The sequence below is a fragment of the Grammomys surdaster genome, unplaced genomic scaffold (assembly GCF_004785775.1).
Source record: "Grammomys surdaster isolate TR1022 unplaced genomic scaffold, NIH_TR_1.0 126298, whole genome shotgun sequence".
Classification (NCBI taxonomy): Eukaryota; Metazoa; Chordata; class Mammalia; order Rodentia; family Muridae; genus Grammomys; species Grammomys surdaster.
Genome location: NW_021621098.1, coordinates 2,848,222 through 2,867,914, shown reverse-complemented (window position 1 = coordinate 2,867,914; position 19,693 = coordinate 2,848,222). Strand labels below are relative to the sequence as shown.

General features: G+C 38.0%; 1 protein-coding gene across 1 annotated transcript in view; it reads right to left on the bottom strand.

Moving 5' to 3' along the window:
• The window catches only part of Chst9 (carbohydrate sulfotransferase 9), a 263,667-nt gene that overhangs the window by 118,236 nt on the left and 125,738 nt on the right, over nt 1-19,693 (bottom strand). The window contains exon 3 of the mRNA XM_028759526.1: nt 18,035-18,073. Coding sequence (XP_028615359.1) covers nt 18,035-18,073 — 39 coding nt within the window. The remainder of the gene's footprint in view (nt 1-18,034; nt 18,074-19,693) is intronic.

Here is a 19,693-nt window from a genome sequence, read left to right as displayed (position 1 = left end):
TTCCTTCCTTCCTTCCTTCCTTCCTTTTTTCCTTCCTTCCTTCCTTCTTCCCACCCTCCCCCTTCCCTCTCTCCCTCCCTCCTTCCTTCCCTCCTTCCCTCCCTCCTTCTTCTTTCCCTTCCTTCTTTCTTCTTCTGTCAGTCACAAAACCAAACTTGTTCTGTGCTCATGAACAATGCATATCTGGGTTTAAAATTTCCATTTATTAAAATTTCCATGCTAAATACTAAAATATAGATTATATAAAATAATCACCTATTGCTAAACTTACTGTGACACTACTGTGCCCTAGATATTAGCTTCTCTCAGTCAGTGTCAGGTCACTTTTCCTTCATAACAACTCCATGAGAAAACTATCATGGTTTCTATATCACATCTAAGGTGAACAAGCTGAGTGGGGTTAACGTCATACGACCTTAAGGGGCTGAACAAGGATTCTGTCCTGGTAGTTGGAGAGTACAGCCTGCTCTCCTAACCTTAGCTCTTGATTCCCTCCAGGAATAGACAGAACTTCATGACATACATAGGGCAGATGCGAAACTGGCTTCTCTTCTTTTGAAAAGGGCTCAGTACATAGTAACAGGGGCATCAGGAGTGCTTCAGTATTATCACAGACTTTGCCTGAAAGCAGTTATCTGACCTTTACAAAGTGAACCTCTTGGAGTTGTATCTAGTTCATTTGTTAAATGAAAAATTAGCGCCAAATAATTCTGGGAATTCCTCGTAGACCTGGGAGCTTCTATATTCTCAAGGAGGCAGAATGTCATGGACCTCAGCATTGGAAGCACTAGGCTTCTCAAATTAGCCCAGCACACAGCTGTCAGTCCACTACAATGGCTTGCTTCTAAAGCTCTGGCTTGTCATCCTGTCCTTTATTGTCTATGACTGACTAAGGATACAGCCCAAATTGTAATGGGGAGTGAAGGGGTCTGACATTTTTGCCAACCTGTGCACTGTATGCACCCAGAACAAGGTCTCAATTCTGAGTCCTTTATTCTCCTTCTGGGCAGCTTTGAGCTGCCTGTGAAACTTGCACTCACATCTCATTCACATCTGATGCTATCTCTGTGTAGACTCTGGCTAGGAAGGTACTGTACCTGATTTAAAAAGTACTTGAATCAGGGAGGTGTTTGAGCTGTTAAGTTTTTTGTCTGTCTGTCTGTCTGTCTGTCCATTTTCCTTCCTTCCTTCCTTCCTTCCTTCCTTCCTTCCTTCCTTCCTTCCTTCCTTCCTTCCTTCCTTCCTCCCTTACTTTCTTTCCTATTTATTTTGTATTTCGTTTGCACCATTGCTTTGCAAGCAACATAACCCATGCCAGGCTTTTTCTTTTGATCTGAAATAGCCTACACTGTTCGGAGTATTCATGTATTTTGTTGGCATTCATGAGGATGAAGCTAATACTGGTGGCTTCTAAATCTCTAAAATGTCTTAAGTGCAAAGTCCCCCTTGTCTCTTCCAAACCAGCATACATCTTAGTGTTTCCTCCTGCAAAGCATCAGTAACCCAGTTGGACACCATAAATTGTCCTTGCCTTCACTCATGTGACAAGTTGTTATTCTTCAAAGAGTTTTCTATTTCATCCGCTTCTTCCATTCCCAAGAATCCTTCTTTGGTTCTTACCACCATCGTTCTTTGCCTAGTACAGTGGTTCTCAACCTGTGGCCTGGGACCCCCATAGGTGCTGCATACCAGACATTTACAATATGGTTCATAAGAGTAGCAAAATTACAGTTACAAAATAGCAATGAAGATAACTTTATGTGGGGTCACCACATCATGGGGAAAAGAGTCCCAGCATTAGGAAGGGTGAGGACCACTGGTCCAGATGATTTCAGTAATACTGAAAACACTTCTTTGCTTGATAGGAACTAGTCATCTCAAATTTAAAATATACAAACAGAAAGCTCCTACTAAGCCCCAGTCCCAGCCCTCCCTGGTGATTTCATGTCCAAGTGCACCTCAGCTAATAGCAGCACTGCCTGACTTGTCCACGATGTTGTCACTCCTCCCTAACCTGTTCCTGGGCTGATCCATTGCTAGTTCAAACATCTATTCTAACTTTGATAGCATCTCATTATTTCTACTGGACTCCCCTTGGTCCAGATCATTTCATTTTCTAATGGCTTGCTTGAACAGTTTTCTAAACGATATCTTCCCTCTTTCATTTCTAAAAGTCTCTTCCAAGTCTGACAGTTTTAAGAAGAAAAATCACCCCATTCCCCTGTTTAAAATTCTGTAGTGATTTGCCATTGCAGACAACATAAAGCCTGAACTCCATATAGAGTTATGTCAGCTGGGTGCTCTCACCTCACACCAGACTTTGGTTAACCAAGTCTGTCCTGCCTGAAGCCTTTGTACTTGATGTTTCCCTTTCTTTCAAATATGCTCATGGTTAACTTCTTCAAACTTGTCAGGGATCCTTCCAGATGCTACCTTGTCAGAGCAGTCTAGCTTACATGGTACCTTCTGTATAACCACTGACTAGATAATGACAAATGAAAAACAGAAACTTACTGAAGAAAGTTGCTTCAAATTAGACAAAGCTTACAGTTTGGAGCATGTCTAGGAATACTGGTTTGGGCTTCTTGCATATCTGTAGCTGTTTGTATCCTCATGTTAATTATGTTTCCCCCAAAACTTGTTTTTGTTGGGGGGGGTCCTACATGTAACACACAGGGGAACCCTGCCCCCAGTTGGTTTTGATTAGTAAATAAGGTACTAACAGCTAACGGCTTGGCAGAGCAGACAGAGGCAGGACATTTAGGATCCCTGGGCTAGGGGCAGACAAGAAAAGGAAGAAGAAAGACACCATGCCCAAGAAGATGAGGGACAGAAAGCATAACTGCTATGTAGGAGTTAGGGAAGAGCAGCCCTAAGAGGGCCCCCTGACTGGGTCTAGGGCAACAAAAATGGAATGTAGATTTTAGTAAGTAATCACTTGGGAATACTGGAAGGAGGCAGACTAGCCATGTGGAGGCTAGGAAGTGGCAGCCATTGAGCTATTTAAGGCGTATAAAAATATCAAGGCTTTGTGTATGTGTCTTGCATTCAGGAACCCAGGACATTAGATGAGTAGTGAGGAACACACTGTCACTGCCACTTCTGGGATAGGTTCAAATAACATTATTTGGGTACTGCTGCACATATCCATCAGTTGTGGGACTTGGAACATGCAGTGGTTCTTGGTGTGATTTTCTGGTTTCCATGGAGCTGTACCATTCTGCTCATCCAGAAACACAGAGCATGTGTCCCCTCACTGTGCATCCCTATAACTTGGCATCACATGTGATTTTGATAATAGATGCTTCTAATGGGTAGGAGGATGGTATCTCACTATGGCTTGATTTTAACTTTTCTGATACTAGTGATGCTGAGTGCTAGTTCTTCATCCACTCACTCGTACGTGTGTCCCAAGCTGAGAATGAGTAGATTTTAAACTCTCCTTTGTCTCCAATTACAAGGAGAAAAGAAAGATGGAACATTAAAAAGAAATCCTACTTGCCTCTCTGCTTGTCTGACAGGTCTGGGAGCAATCTGCTTGCCCAGCCCAATAAAATGAAATACAATATGATACCAGAGCATTTCCACAGGAGAGGGGGCAGACGCATGTCAACCTTGCTTTATTTTAGTATTTTTTAATGTTTTATTAAGGATATTTTCAAATATGTGAAAATGAGTGAAAAACAGAAAGTCTTATCTCTGCAATAGGACTTCACCATACAGCAGTTATCTAGGATGTCTGATGCTGGAAGAGAAGTGAGTTTCTCAATAGTTGCTGTGTCTTTACTTGTTTGAAAGATCTGAGCTGAATATTAGTTTTTTTCTGTCCCTCTGCTCAAGACCACTGGGTGCTTAGGGCACATTTGTTCTTTGTTTTCTACATCAACTCATCATCAAAGAAGACTGATGTGGTATCAAGTAGGGCATTATATTGTGTTCTTATCTAGATTCTGAAGTTAAATGGTTTTATAATTCTACATGAGTCACACACTGACCTTGGCATTTCTATTTCCATCAGTAAATATGAGCCATGAGTCCCCCTGTCTGTCATCTTTTATGCAAATCTTTACAGCCAGGACAAAGCTCTTCCTTTGACATTCTCTCAGGAATGACAATGTTAAATTTCATTTGATTTCGACTTATCTGGTACCAGATCTTCCAGTGTTTAAACTAACACGGCACAGAGGCTTTCAAAGAAAAATGTTTAAAACAACTTGCAAGCTGGCTAAGGCATCTCTTTGCTGCATATATTTCTGCAACCAAATCTTATACATTATATTGAAATAGAGGATAATAAAGTCTATGTTTCAGGGTCATTTAGCTTTGGTTTAATTTTTATAATCAATCAAAGACTTCATCTTCTACTAATAAAACCGTTATAAAACAAGAATGTGCAATGCCTCTTGAGATATTTAGTGGAACTCAAATATTGCAACCATAAGTTAAAAATCAAGAACAGTATGCCAGTAGCATTATATCATGAAACCAAGAATTTGTTCACATAGGTTAGGAGGGTTTTCTTTAAGATTTCTGCTAAGAATTTGAAAACTTAATTAATCAATTTCCTCTCCTTTGATTGGTCTCCTCATACAGAGGAAGAAATATGTTTTTTGTTTGTTTTTTAGATAAACATTGGAAAAATACAGTGAATTCTAGAAGTGAGTTTATAATTTCCCTTAAAAAGTATTTTGTATCTTTTCACTGAGTTAAACAATGAAGATAATGGCTTCCTAATATGTTTGATAGCCAAAATATTTTTATTAATTTTATACTCATATCCTTTTATCCCTGAGTATGTTAAGCCTCACAATTATTCAATCATTATAATGACTTTTAATGATGTTATCTAATTAGTATATTACAAAACAACAGAAACAGCTACATTTAGATTCAAGATGAGTTATATAGGTCTTTTTTTTTTATAAAAAACCAAGTGAAACATGTTTGAAATTATACAGCAGAGAGTGTGCAAACATGTCTACTAAGGACACTTTGCTAAGCCTTGATAGTTTACAAATTCCTGTACTATTTCTGAGAAGTCAGTGCACAGCTGTTCCTCTTGAGTACAATAGCTTCCACTGTTCTGTGGTGGAGAAGCCCTGGCTGACTGTGACACTGGAAACGGCATACAAACTCTTAATAGGGTCACTTGCAATGAATACAAGATCTGAACATTCCTTTGCAAAGAGAGCCTACTATTTCTTCAAATTTGGAGTCTTTGACGTCAGTGGCAAATGAGCTTCCTGACTGCAGCTATCAGCATTGCAGTACAGTATTATGCGACAGGTAATAACATACAAGTGGTATGTTGCAATCTCTTTCCTCCTCAGATTACTATGCACAAATCACTTCAGACACTTCTCCTATTTTCAGTAGCATGGATGCTTGTTCCAGAGACTGTCTTTGTGCTGTGCATATTATTTAAAAATTAAAAATGATTATTTTCATTATTTAAGGTTTGTTTCTTTTCATTTTATGTGTATAAGTGTTTTGCCTACATGTATATCTGTGCACTATGCGCATGTAGTACCCAGAGAGGCCAGAAATAGATGTCAAATCCCCTGAACTGAAGTTGCAGATTGTTGTGAGCCTTAGTGTGGATATTGGGCAGGGAATCCTGGTTTTCCACAAGAGAACCAAGTACTCTAATTGCCAAGCTGTCTCTCCTGTCCTATTTGTATTATTTACAATTTCATGTTTGTTGCATGTTTATGTATGCCTGCATTTGTATGTATGTGCATGTGTGTGTGTGTGTGCGTGTGTGTGTGTCTGTATTTGTGCATGTGTGTGCATGTGGGGTACATGTCTGTGAGTCCTGGTACCTGGGGAATCAGAGGCTCCAGATGTTTCTGGAGTTATATGCAGTACTGGGAATCAAACTCATCTCCTCTGCAAGAGTAGGACATGCTTTTATCTTTAAGCACTGAGGAGTTCTGCAACACCAACATTCATAATCTTAACAATAGGAGGCTGCTGCAAGTCAACAAGTGCAATAAAGATAGAATGATCTATGAAGTGCAAATGTTCTTATTGTCATGCTGGAAAGATGATATTGAGCATCTCTTCAAGCAAGCAGAGTCATCCACAGGCAAACAATATTGACCAAATATGGGTATGAAGGCAATTTTCAGAAAGTAACATTCTGCCCTTCATTTCCTCTAAACAATAAAATCAAATCATACATATTAATTTTTTTCAAAAATTCTTTTTCATACCATAAGTAACCTTGGTATTTGCCCTTGATTTGTATTTGTAAATAATAAATATTCTATTGGTGATTCTACAGTAAGTGAATGAGTAAATAAAAAACTTTTACAACATGAATTTGGATGTTTTCATTTAAATGAATATAGCTTGCACTGTAATTTATGGATGTATGGCCCTGGAGCAGGTTATAGAAAAACCTCTGAAGCCTTCTCACATGCTTCTGGGTAAGGTATTGCTTTCTCCTCATGTATGCTGCTCTTTCTCTGGCTATCACGTGAGCTGCCTTTTAATTTCATCCTAGCATTCTTAGGAATGTCTTTCCTTAGGAAACTCACAGGATCAGTTTATGAGCTTTGTGATTGACACAGCTACTTGCTTCTTCCCTTGATGAACCAGTAGTTCCTGAAGGTACTTGGAAACCAAGCAAATAGACTCTGTAAGAATCCACTCTCTGAAAGTCATCTTGTACCAAGGAGGCTACTTTATAGGGTCACACAGCAAGGAAAATGGTGAGCTTTCAGAAGATATGTCCCAATTAAATTAATTTCAAACATATTTCTTATGTTCTAAATGAAGAGGCTCTGATGGTGACTAAGATCCTGATCTCAACCTTCATAGAGATGGAAACCTAGAACAGCACTGTCCAGAAGAATTTCCAGCAATATTGTTTTACTTTGTAAGTTCTGGAAGGTTTCTCAACTGAGAAACAAATTTCTAGGGAAATGTTTTTAACCACATTCACTCACTAATACACACAGAAGCCACTATTTTAATCTTGTTCTGGCAACAGAAAATGTCAATGCTGTCCACTTGGTATTTGTGTTGAAACCATGCGAAATGTAAGTAAGGGGTCTTGAACAATTACACCAATCTCCCGGAAAGCCTTTGAAGCTGTTGTAAGGTGCAACCTACATGGTACACCTGAGCATCCCACACAAGATTAGTGGAGCTTAGAAACCAAGTTTATATTAATTTCAATAAAAAACTAAAAGCAATATAATTATACTATTATTTATTATTGTAAAATATTGTAATATATATGTCTCTCTCTCTCTGTGTTTGTTTGTGTAGCTGCTTGTATTACAAATGCTAATTATGTTCCCTAAAACTGATCACATGAGTGTATACCCATAAGACACTAAGGAACCTTGCTCTCAGTTGGTTCTGATTGATAAATAAGGAAGCTGACAGCCAATGTCAGGCCAGGACAGATCTAGGCAGGACTTTCAGAATTCCAAGGCCAGGAACAGACAAATGAAGGAAGAGGGAGATCCTCCACTGAGAAGGAGAAGAAAGACGCCATGCCCTAGAAGGTGTGGGACAGAGTGCATTGCCGCCATGTAGCAGCAGCTCGGGAAGAACAGCCCCAAGAGGCCCCTGGACTGGGTCCACAGCCAAAAAGATAGAATATAGATTTTAGTAAATAATAATTTGGGAATATTGGAGATTAGCCATGTGCAGTCTAGGAAGTGGCCCAGCCATTGAGTTGATTAATGCATATGAAAATATAAAGGCTGTGTGTGTGTATGTGTGTGTGTATGTGTGTGTGTATGTGTGTGTGTATGTGTGTGTGTATGTGTGTGTGTGTGTGTGTATGTGTGTGTGTGTGTGTATGTGTGTGTGTGTGTGTGTGTGTGTGTCTTCCATTTAGGAACACTAAGCATTGGAGTGCATAGCAGGAACCTGGGATTTATTAAATTATTTATCTCTACATATGTGACATCTATTTGTATTAGAGGTGATAATGGGAATATAACAATATCCAGATTCAAATACTATGTTATTAAACTAATCAATCTTTTGAAAACTTTTTGGAATGGAGCTACTCAGTCATTTCAGTGTACCTGAATGGCATCTATGATATTTCTGCTGAATATTACTCTCTAGAAGAAAGTGAGAGGGAGTTAACAAACAATAGCAGCAGCAATTGAAACAATAATCCAGCAGGTAGTGGTGTAAATATAGGACTTTTATAAATTTAGGGTTACACATAGTTCTTCTATAATTGTGATGAATTGCCTATGAAGTCAAGAAGAGGAAGGAGGGGTTTCTTTTAGCCTATGGTTTGAGGGGATACATTCCATCATGGTAGGCCAGGTATCGGGAAGGAATGTGAGGCAGTGCTCACACTGCACTCATAGTCAGGACACATGGCCCAGTAAATGCTGATGTTCATCTGGCTTCTTCTTTTTCCTTTTTTATTCATTGTGGGCTTTCAGCCTTTTGAATGCTACTATTCATTTTTAAGGTTGATCTTACATGTTCAATGAAACTTTCTGGAAGTTCTCTCAAAAGCATATACAAACCTGTGCTTCCTCTATAGTTCTTAATCTAATCAAGTTGACAAAAATGATTAATTACCACAAGTCTACCACCTGTTAACTTGATACCCAAACACACCACTTTAATTCATAATATTCTGACCCCCATCATCTCATAATATAAAATGCTTTCATTCTAGTTTCAAAAGCCCCCTGCTTTTTTTAAAACAGTTTCTATAACTGTTTAGAAGGCCAATGTATCTCATCAATGTATTCTCATCTTATCTGAGAATCTAAACAAACTTCTTAGTTATATGAACCCCAATAACAAAAAGCAAAAAAGCAAGCTACACACTTCCAATCTATACTGGTACAGAATAAATATTTTCATTCCAAAAGCTAAGAGTGTAGAATAGTAAGCAAAGATTTAGCCAACGCAGGATCAAAACCTAACAGGGTAAACAGCAAATCCTGAGGCTCCATGTCCAGTATCATCTGGGTTCCAACAGCCTTGGGTAGTCCCAACTCTCCAAGTCTTCTGACTCTATCTCAACAGCCTCTTTATTGTGTTGGTTCTATTACTCAGCAATGGATTTCTTCAGATGTCCTACCCTCTCCAGGATGTTGGGGTTCCTGCTATCGTCACTCCACACCACCGAATCTCAGAGCCTGTTTTCAGAGAGTCAACCCTTATCACACATTACTTGGCTTCAAAAGCTTTCTAGGACATCGGTGCCAGTCTCCAGGATCCCTCGTTCTTGTATTTTGCCTTGTTACAAAACAAGGCTCATGTGGGCAATGTTGACACTTTCTGTTGACAGTTCAAGATGAAGTCTGTTTGATTTCTACTAGAGCTTTAGTGGCTTCTGTGTGCCTAGTGTCTGAACTTGATAAACCATTTCCAAGGATGTTTTCTCCATCTGAGAACACTTTGATGTCATTCTTATCTCAGGCTCTTTCATTTTAAGTCAATTTGCATTTTTACATGTTGGAACCTTCAGAGGGTGAGAATTTATCTTCAACACACAATGCCTTTAATAATTACACCTGTCTCTCCAAACACACCTTCTCTGCACCTTCAAAGTTTTCCATTCCACATATAAATGTATATTTTTTATCTTTTTTCATTCTACTTTCTGTTCATTTACTGTATGCCATGATAAGAGTAGTGAGAAGCAACCATTCCACAGAGTGCATGCTACTCTTTATTGAAATTTCCTCTGCCAAATCACGTAGTCTATTGCTTTTAAATTTATCTTCATTAACATCTTTAGGAGAAAGGCAGAATGTATAGGAATTCTTTACATGTATATAACATGAATGGGTTCTAGTTCAGTTCCCAATAAAGTCTATATTTACTTCCTAAGATTTCATGAACCCTGGCCTCAGCTGCTCACATTTTTCTTGCAGTTCTGGTCCTCTGAACTCCCACAAGAAGGATTCACTAAGCTTTGTTTAAGGATTCTTGGGCTTTTTTCATCTCATAGTTTTAAACATTTTCATATATCTCTTCCAAACCAATTCTGAAGCCCTATGAATTGCATGGCCAGATTTATTAAAACGTCCCCAGCCCCACTCCTGGTACCACCTTTTTGTGTTAGTTACTTTCCCTATTACTGTGACAAAATGCCTGAAGAGGGCAATCTAAACAAGGAATAGTTTATTTTGGCTCCTTTGTTTTGAAGAAGGGATGCTGGTGGAAATGTGAGGTAGCAGATAACATTGTGTCCATAGTTAGTAAGGATACTGATCAGTGGCTGACTTCTTCCTTTTCCTGTTCTTATTAAGTCCAGGGCACAATTCTATAAGCAGTGGGTGCTCAGATTCATTGTGGGGCTTCCCTCCTCACAAACTTCACAGGACTTTCTTTCAAGGTCACACCATAAGTATACACCTTAGGTGAGTTCCAAGACAATCAAGTTGACAATGAAGACTAAATATTATGTGTAATATCTCAAGTTAGAATCTTATGCAATGTGACCAAACCTAGAGAATCTGCTTTGAGTATATGTTAAACACCGAAAGCATGATCATGGAGAGACATTTTTACATCCATGTTCACAGCAGTTTATTTACTGTGACCAAAAACTCAAATGATCCAGGTGAGGAAAGTAGGTAAATAAAATGCAGTATATAGGTACAGTAAATAATATTCAACCTTCAGAAGGAAATTCTAGTGTATAACATGTATAAACATGTATAAAACATTAGGAAATAAGCTAATAACAAACACATTATTAAAGCATTTCATACATGCACAAAAATTTCATAATGAAGTAGTTCATCATGTTCACACACATGTTATATTTTTCTGCATTATATTTTTAAGTTTATTTACTTCTTTTTATGTACATGAGTTATCTGTATGTATGTATGTCTGCACACCAGAAGAGGGTGTTGCATCAATATAGATGGTTCTGAGACACCATCTGGGTGCTGGGAATGAACTCAGGACCTTGTCTGGGAGAGCATCTCTCCATCTCTACTAATATATTTTTTATTTGACAAAGGAAAACAAATGTGTATTCCTCCATCAATTATTGTTTGAGTCAGTTGATATGAAGACTCAAAGTTGTGAAATTACAGAAAAAGAAAAAGAACAAGGAGACGATTGGTGTATGAAAGTACTTGTTGTGAAGCAAGAGGACATGAATGTAAGTCTCAGACACATACAAAGGTTGAGAGTGCCTATAACCCAGGGTTAAGGGCAAAGGGGGATGGATTCCGTGAGCTCACTGGCAAAGCAAGCTTCAAGTTCAATTAAGAGAACCCCTCTCTGAAGAACAAGGTGGAGGTTGATAGATACCTGAGATCTTTCTCTGGCCACTGTATGCATACTTATAAGTACTCATACCTGAGAACTCACAGACAATCAACACATACACACATACATGAAAAAGAATGTTTTCTTGGAGCATGGTGAGAAGGTAACTGAGGAATTATAGGCAAAGTTTCTGATCTGGGCAGTTCTATAGGTAGATGGCAGTGATGGTAGTACAATTTAAATGTGTTTAAGGAGCCCACCTATCTAAATGTTACAAACAGCTTCAATAATAAACCTTATGTTTGTGTACTTTATGATAAGTTTAAATATAAATACAGACTAAAAGTCTTACAAAATATCTATATTGCTACAGTATATTATAGTACACTTCAAGGTACCATGAGGGTCAACATATTAGATTTAATGTAAATTGAAATTAATTAAAATTAATTTAAATTTTATTTGCTTATCTGCCCTTCCTGGATGGTCATTATAAAATGGCTAGGGCACTGGGTAGGAAAATGACAATTGAAAACAAGAGAAATTGCTTACATGAGGTCAACATTGAATATGTTGTATTCTTTATTGATGGTACAGAAAGATATATATTTTTAGAGAATGTATACTAAAAACCTCTAGGGTGTCCCAGGACTCTGACCCCATGATGAGCACCACCCTTCTAGGGTCTTATAAGGACTTTGTGACATGGATCTGTCCCCACAATGGGCACCTCCTCCTCTTCAGAGTCTCTCATTTCTCTCAGAAAGGCTAAGCCTCTTTAGCATTTTCCCAGCTGCCACTGACATCATAACCTCACTTCAGGGGTGAGCAGGCTTCATGTGTTTATGCCTCTCGGCTTCTCTGCTGTCCTGAAATCCTCTTATCTGAGGACTCTCTGTAAAGTAACAGGACAATTTATGTGATTGATTTCTGTATCGTTCAGCTCCAATGACAGACATTGACTTTAAAAGGTTTTAAGCTACGCATTATACAAATATATCATTTACTGTTGATTAAAATGTTTGTGGTCATTGTATCTTTTTTTTTTAAAGTTAGGTGTCTGTTTCTTGGTTAGAAACATAATCTCATTTTTATCCCTGTGGGAAAATCAGTTATAACTTAAGACTCCTGTAGAGGAAGTCTAAGGGTCATGGGTATTCTATTTCTGTGGGCAATTTTCAGCCTTTGTTTGTGTAGATTACACTTTTAACTAACCCCAAATACATCTTTACCTTGAATGCTCCATGCCCAAGTCCTGTCAGAAGAAAGTGGATAACTATCCCTATACATCATTACTTTATGTTATATACATTATAATATTGACTGAGATGCAAATACATACAAGATGCACTTTGATACACTTTTTTTATTAAAGTAAACAGGTCCAGCACAGTTTTCTTGAGAACTGTTTTGATCCATGCTGTCTTGAAAAGATTGTTAAAGTATATTTTGAATTTCTATGCTTTATTTTTATTTCTTAGTTCTATGCTAGACAAGATCTTGTTATGTAGCCCAGGTTTGCCTCCCACTTGCATTTTCCCTTTGTCAGTTTCTCAGGTGCTGGGATGATAGGAGTGGTCCAGGTTTGGTATGAAAGTTTATTTTTGTTTGAGTTTCATTTCACTTTAACTGGAAATTCCTTGGAGGTTTTACTTATTTTTTATTTCTTTTAACAGACTATTTAATTTAAAGTTAAAGCTCCAAGTAATTTTGCTTAGCACAAATTAAGAAACTTCATTTCATTTTCTGAGAACAAGGACTGGATACATGATACTCAAGTGTCAACACAGGCAACACTATCTCAGTTAGGTAATGAGGTACATGGCATCATGGTGAAATCTCTCCTGCTGTAGCTGAAGACATTTCTCTGCTGCCACCTAAACAAATCATGGCGCAGATCTCAAGGGAATGAAAATATGTTCTGATCTGCTCGCCACAATAGCAATCCAAATCAGATGTCAGGCCTGTGTGTATGTTTGTATGGTTTGGGGGTGGGCTTCACAAGGATGCTTTCATAGACAACTGTGTGTCGGCACATTGCAATTCCTCCCACATTAATTACTTATCATTTCATATTTGTTCAATTTGCATAAACACATTCTTTAAATGCAATGCTATGCAATAAAAGTTAAGGTATTTACAAAAAAACTCTGCACAGCTGTGTCATTATTCATTCTCTATCATAAATTAGACTGGCTGGAAAAGGAAGTTCGTTTAAAATTTAGACACTCCATGACTTTGTGAATAAACAGTTCAAGTGTAAGTTTTCTATTTTGAGGGTTGGAATATGTCTCTAAGAGGCTCTACTTCATTCAACAATAAATACTGTTCTCAAGCTATAAACTCACAGTTAGCTGGCTATTTTTTAAAAAAAATGGGATATGTTAATGCATTTCAGAAAACTTGTTCAAGAGGAAAGCAGCTTTAACAAAGCAGGTCTTTTGGAAATGGATTGCTGTGGGTGATCAGGGCAGAAAACTGCTGTCCTAGTGTTAGAAGACGGCTAAACACGAGACTTTGTTTACATCAATCTTGGCTAATTGGGTTGGATATAAGTAAAAATCAATCCACTTATGTATTTCATCAGAGATTGGAGCTTGGGTTAGGTTGGCTATGGTTCAGAAGTCTGGCTTCAAGTTCTAACTTAGTGACCTTGACTTAATCAGATTTGCTAAGTGCTTGGGGTCTTAGGCTTTGATATATATTACTTTAGAACCATGAGTGCACCAGTCAACTCTCCTGGCACAAACACTCCCATTAACGCTAACATAATGCTTACCCGCATTACCTTGGTATGTGAAGGGGCAGAAGGATGATCATAATCAGTTTTCTTCAGATGATGTGGCAAAAAACCTAGGCCTCACCCTTACTGAGCAACCATTGGTCATTGATAGCTGCCAGGGAAGGGAGAAGGACACTTTTTTGACTATGTGGCCACTGGTAGAGTTCTCATTCACCAATGGGTGGCCTCACTCCTATGCACACATGGGCACCAACAAGTGATCTTTATGAGTTATTAGAAAACAAAGAGGTCATGAAGTTGGGAAGGGGCCATATTGAGGTGAAATTGAAGGTGTTAAAGAGAGATGGGTATGATCAGGTTTTATATGTGTCACATTCTCAAGATTAGAGACAAATAATTGAAAGCATGTATGTTAGGGTGATGAGTATTTTCAAATTTGATGCTAAGAAATCATGATTAAAATAATGGTTCTAAAATGGAAAAGAAAACACAGAAAGAATTCCAAAACACTGAAAGACAAATATAAAAGTGAGTTTTAAAAAATGATAGTTCATTTAGAAGTATGTGTATGGCTAGCTCTGAGGGCTCAATGCCAGTCACTGATAACTAAACCTAGAGCTAGCTAGCTATACCTTACATTTGTTCTTGAAGGTTTAACTTTTGATATTGTGTAGGAATCCTAGAAATCACTATAAACCAAGGTTTACATACAGGAATATCACACCAAAGGTGAAGCTGTTTGAAAATTTTGCATTCTTCAAATAATGTATAAGAAACAAAACATGCTGTTCACGTCAGTGATAAATTTTCTGCACTACTTGTCTACTTATTTTCGTTATTATTTTTTCTCCTCATAACATTTTTATTGATTCTTTGGGAGTTTCACATCATGCATCTGATCACAATAATTTTCCAATTCTTCCATGTCTGCCATCTCTTTGTGACCTCCCCTCCCCAAAAGAAGTAAAAAATAAAAATAAGAAGAAAAAATTAAGCCTCAGTGTTATCTATACACACTGGAGCATGGTCAAACTCTCAGTGGCTTGCTCCTTAGACAGAACTGAATTCTTCCCTATTACACTCCTACCAGAAGACATCTATTATGAAGAGCTAACTTCAACATCCCTGTCACACTTTTTAAGATTTCTCTTTAGTGGTTTTTTGTTTAGGCTAATACTTAAGGGGGCAGGGTGGGATTGGGATAGGCGGTGTCACAGAAGTCTTCCACACATCTCCCTCTCAACTGTGCTTTTGCAGTCATTGATATCACAGCAAAATTAGCCTTCTTGCTCTTTCACAGACCATGATCACAGTCCCCTGCTGCAGTAAGATCTGAGGACCCTGACAAGGCCCTCAGAGATTGCCCAGATCATGGCCATAACATGGATAACATGGCCCCTGGTGGTAACACAGGTCATCTGCATCAACATGGCCCCTGGTGACAGCATAGACTCTGGACATTGTCATGGCTTCAGGCTGCAGCACAGACCATGGGCATCTGCATGGCCCTTGGTGAGAATATGAGCCACAGACAACATCTGGTCTCCCAGCAGGGAGTGGCTGGGTGGAGCAGGGTAGTCACTGATCTGGCTGGATTGTCAAGCTGCTGGCTCTTCTGCTCTCTCTACTTAATTTTTAAATCCAGAATGTCTATGTATTCGATGTGTGCCAGTGTTTCAAATTGGAATGGTTATTGTCATGTCAGAATATTTCCAAGGAGCATGAAAGCCCAGTCTGAAGTCAGCAACAAGGGACTGAGCTTGCAAAGCACGTGTTCCAGAATTTGCTAGATATGTAACAGTAAATGTCACCTTTTGTATAGACAAAAATATAACACTTATTTATACAAGAAACTTTAAAATATTATATAAATTAATAAACCATGTCTAACTACAGTGATGAACTATTGTTATCACCGAAGAGTCTGCAGTTTCATTATGAAATGCATCGTCTCAGCTGTGGCTCCATTCTCTGGCCTTCCAGCACTACTTGTTACTTAATAGTTAAGTGGATTTGAAAGACTAGAAAATTGGGAATGACATATATCTAACATATGCAATGCCTGCATCTTATATTTAATAGATGTCATCCCTGCATCTTAGCAAACCTCTGACATTACTTTTTCCTAACTATAATTCATGAGAAACTTTGTGTACCTAAATTCCCCTTAGTATTTTATGCTATGTTGTCTTTTAATATCAAGAACACCACAACAGGGTTTTTTTTGACAAAAATACTACTCATTCAGTAGTTTTTTTATGTAAAACATGATCATTTTTCCATATATTCCTGATGAAAGAGCTGGATTAGTGAAAAAGTCAGGGCAGCTAGATAAATAATCCCATCAAGTATTTGACTCTTTTATTTTGTCCATGTATTCTTACAATACAACACATTCAAATTTAGCTTTGGCTTTTGTGTTTATTTGGTTTTGTGTTTTTGTGTTTGGATTTTGTGTTATAATAATAGGTTCTGTGATTTCAAAGCTAGTGTCAAGGGGCATATACATGCTTTGAGTTGCTTTTCAAAAATTGCAGCGAATGATATTAATTTATAATACTCTTGTAAAATTTATTCCTGGTTTAGGCAAAATAGTATCTCAAATGAAAGCACAGTTTGGGTTTCTATCAGAATGCAGACAAGCTCTGAGAATATCTCACAGTTAAATTTTAAATTCTGCTTGTTTATTTGTTTGTGCATGTGTAGGTACCCATGCTACAGTGCATGAATGGAGATTAGTGGATGATTTTCAAAAGTCAATGCTCTCTTTCTACCTTTGGTTCTTAAAGATTGAACTCAGACCATAGGACTTAGTGGCAACTACCTTTATCTATGAATTATCATCTCATCATCTCAGATCTTACAGCTGGGGTGTGTGTGTGTGTTTGCATATATGTGTATGTATGAGTATGCATGCTCCTGTGGGTTCATGGTGCAAGGATGTGAGTTTATGGGTTCTTGCACCTGTATACATGCATGTGAGGACAGAGAAGGCTATAAGATGTCATCTTCAACCATTCTCCACTATATTCACTGGATTGTTAGCTATTTATTTCATCTAGGATTGCTGGCCAGCAAATTTTAAAAGGGAAGCTGGGATAGTAATTCTAGTGACAAGGAATCCTGGAGCTCTATTCCCTTTTAGATGAGGGTGCAGAAGCTGTCTTCTATTAACTGTAGTAGCTTATTGAGAAACATACCACACCTGTGAACTGACCCCCCAGTGGGAAGAACAGTATTAGAAATATCTTATCTTTATATTGGCAGCTTTCAACTACTCTAGGGATAAGAAACATGGCTGTTGAAATTTGTAAAGGGCTGGACACAGGCATGTAAGTGAAATTAGTATTTCCCATGTTCTTTTCAGATCTGTACCTAGTGGGCTCCAATGTCTTAACCTGAATGCTTGCTCAGTGAGTGAAATTTATTTTCCCCCATGACTTTAGATCAAAAAACCAAATAGGGAAATATGGACATATAAAGGCTTCTTTTGCATTAGTTAGCAAATATTGACTTCATAAAGTATGCAATTGCATTGATTAAGTAACAGCTACCTCTAGAAATATGAAAAGTTTATATTCTATAATCATTGAAAACACATTAACAATTTCTCCCAGATACAAAGATTTTCTTAGTTAAACAGTTAATACAGTCTTGAAAAAAAATCCTATAACTCAAAAAATGGCTTTTCAGAAAAACAACCGAGATTCATAGATTCCTGAGAAAAGGAGCTGGTTGACAATCATGAAAATATCCTTATTTTAAAATTGCTGACTGTTAAGACTTTCTTTTTGTTATATAATCATGAAAAATTAAACATTCCATCTCATTTTCTTTTGAATGGAAAGACATAATGACAGGGATATAATTGATTGATGTGAAAGCCAAAATAAAATCTAAGTCTATTAACTTATTTTAAATTAATTTAATATTGATCAAGTCAAGGATCATAAATGATAAATTTTAATGTGAAAAATTGAATGCAAAGTTAGAGCCACATTTTAGAAGTTGGAAATAAAAGCAGAAAATGGAGCTGGAGCTAATTAAGGGAGATCTTACCCGATGCTGCTCTCTGCTCTCTCTTCCTCTCTATTCTCCCTGAAATGAGAAGAGAAGTTATGGAGGAGGGTCCTGAGAATACAATACTATAATGAAGATGAAAAGTTTCTTTATGATAATGTCAGAGCAGAGCCACTATCTCTCAGCCATGCCCTGTGTGATTTAATAATGAGAACTTATAGTTGACAAGGAGAAAATAATGCTTCAAACAACCTTTTAAAAATAAAACTGTAAGCATGTAAGAACTGTTCTGTGGGACTTTAAGACTCCATTATCAAGAAGGCAGTTTTGATAACATGATCATTCAGAAACAACAATGATTGGTTTCATCTGGGGCCTATGACATCCATGTAATTTAGAATACAAGGTTTAATGTACCAAACATAAATTCCTTCCTGAATAGCAGGCCTGAAATCTCATCAGAAAATGTGTGGCTACTCTCTAAAAGCCATGCCACTATTGTGCTAGTGGTGACATCTTGCCTAGTAGGTACATAGTGTAGCACATAGGGTCTAGCATTGAGTAAAGCTATTGATAAAATACCTTTTCCCAACAATAAGCCTAAACAGTAATAATTCCTATTTAAAGCATTGGGGGAAAGCTAAATAAAGTAAGATCAACAATGACCAAGACAGCTAACAAGGATTGACCAAACAGGAACAGAGTAGCCTGAGTACCATACAATTCATACTGAGGAACTGTTTAGAGCTTGCTTTAGAGATGTTACCTCCAATAGTAGTACGTAGAATTTATTTAATAGGTAATGAGAGAGTGAACTGGGGTATGGTTAGTGAGGATGCAAAGCAGTAGCTGCCAGAGGTGATGGCAGTCAAAACAGAGCCCAGAGATTTACAAAAGGTGAGGTGATTGGCAGGTGGCAAGGTCAAGGATACTCAGATAGCTTGGGACATGTGATGATGCTCTTGGGGGAGTGACAGGGTAAGCAAATGAGGGATTTTATGTGAATTTATTGAGTTTAAAGTGTTATGCAAATAGGACGCCTAGAAAAAATCAAAACTGAGATTATAGATGCAGGATATGCTGATCTTTTGCAGATGGCAGAAGTGAAGAGTCAAACAGAATGTAAAGGCAAATGATAGAGACAAATAGGCCGAACTCAGTAACTGAGAATTCATAGCACTACATTTCTGTTGTGTGGGGGATAATGAGAGTGCAGAAGTAGCAGAGATCCTTGGGAAATCAGGGCAATCTGAGTTGAGAATAAACAATAAATTCTAGGATATTTGGGCTAGAGTTTGCAAGAGCATCCAAAGCTGTCAGATCACTCAAATTTACATGGTATGTTTGTGGGAGGAGCTAGAAAAGTAAGGGAGCAATGAGGAAGATGAGGCTGAGGATGCCATCTCTCACTCATGAAATTCTGCATCCTATCAATGGGTCTGTGGGAGCAAGAGCTCTAGCTGACACCAGCCAGTGTTAATGCTAATATATGGGACACTTCTACAGGCTTCAAGGCTCAGATAAGGAGCTGTGCCCCAGATAGTGGTGTGAAAGGACACCAAAGTAGAGGTGAAAGCATTGCTTTAGCATGGGTAGATGAGAGTCATCCCTTTCACAGTCATTTTCTTGTCGCCTAGCAACATTTCGTGGCTGGAACATTATCAAGGAATTACGTAACATATCAAAGCTATATGTAAG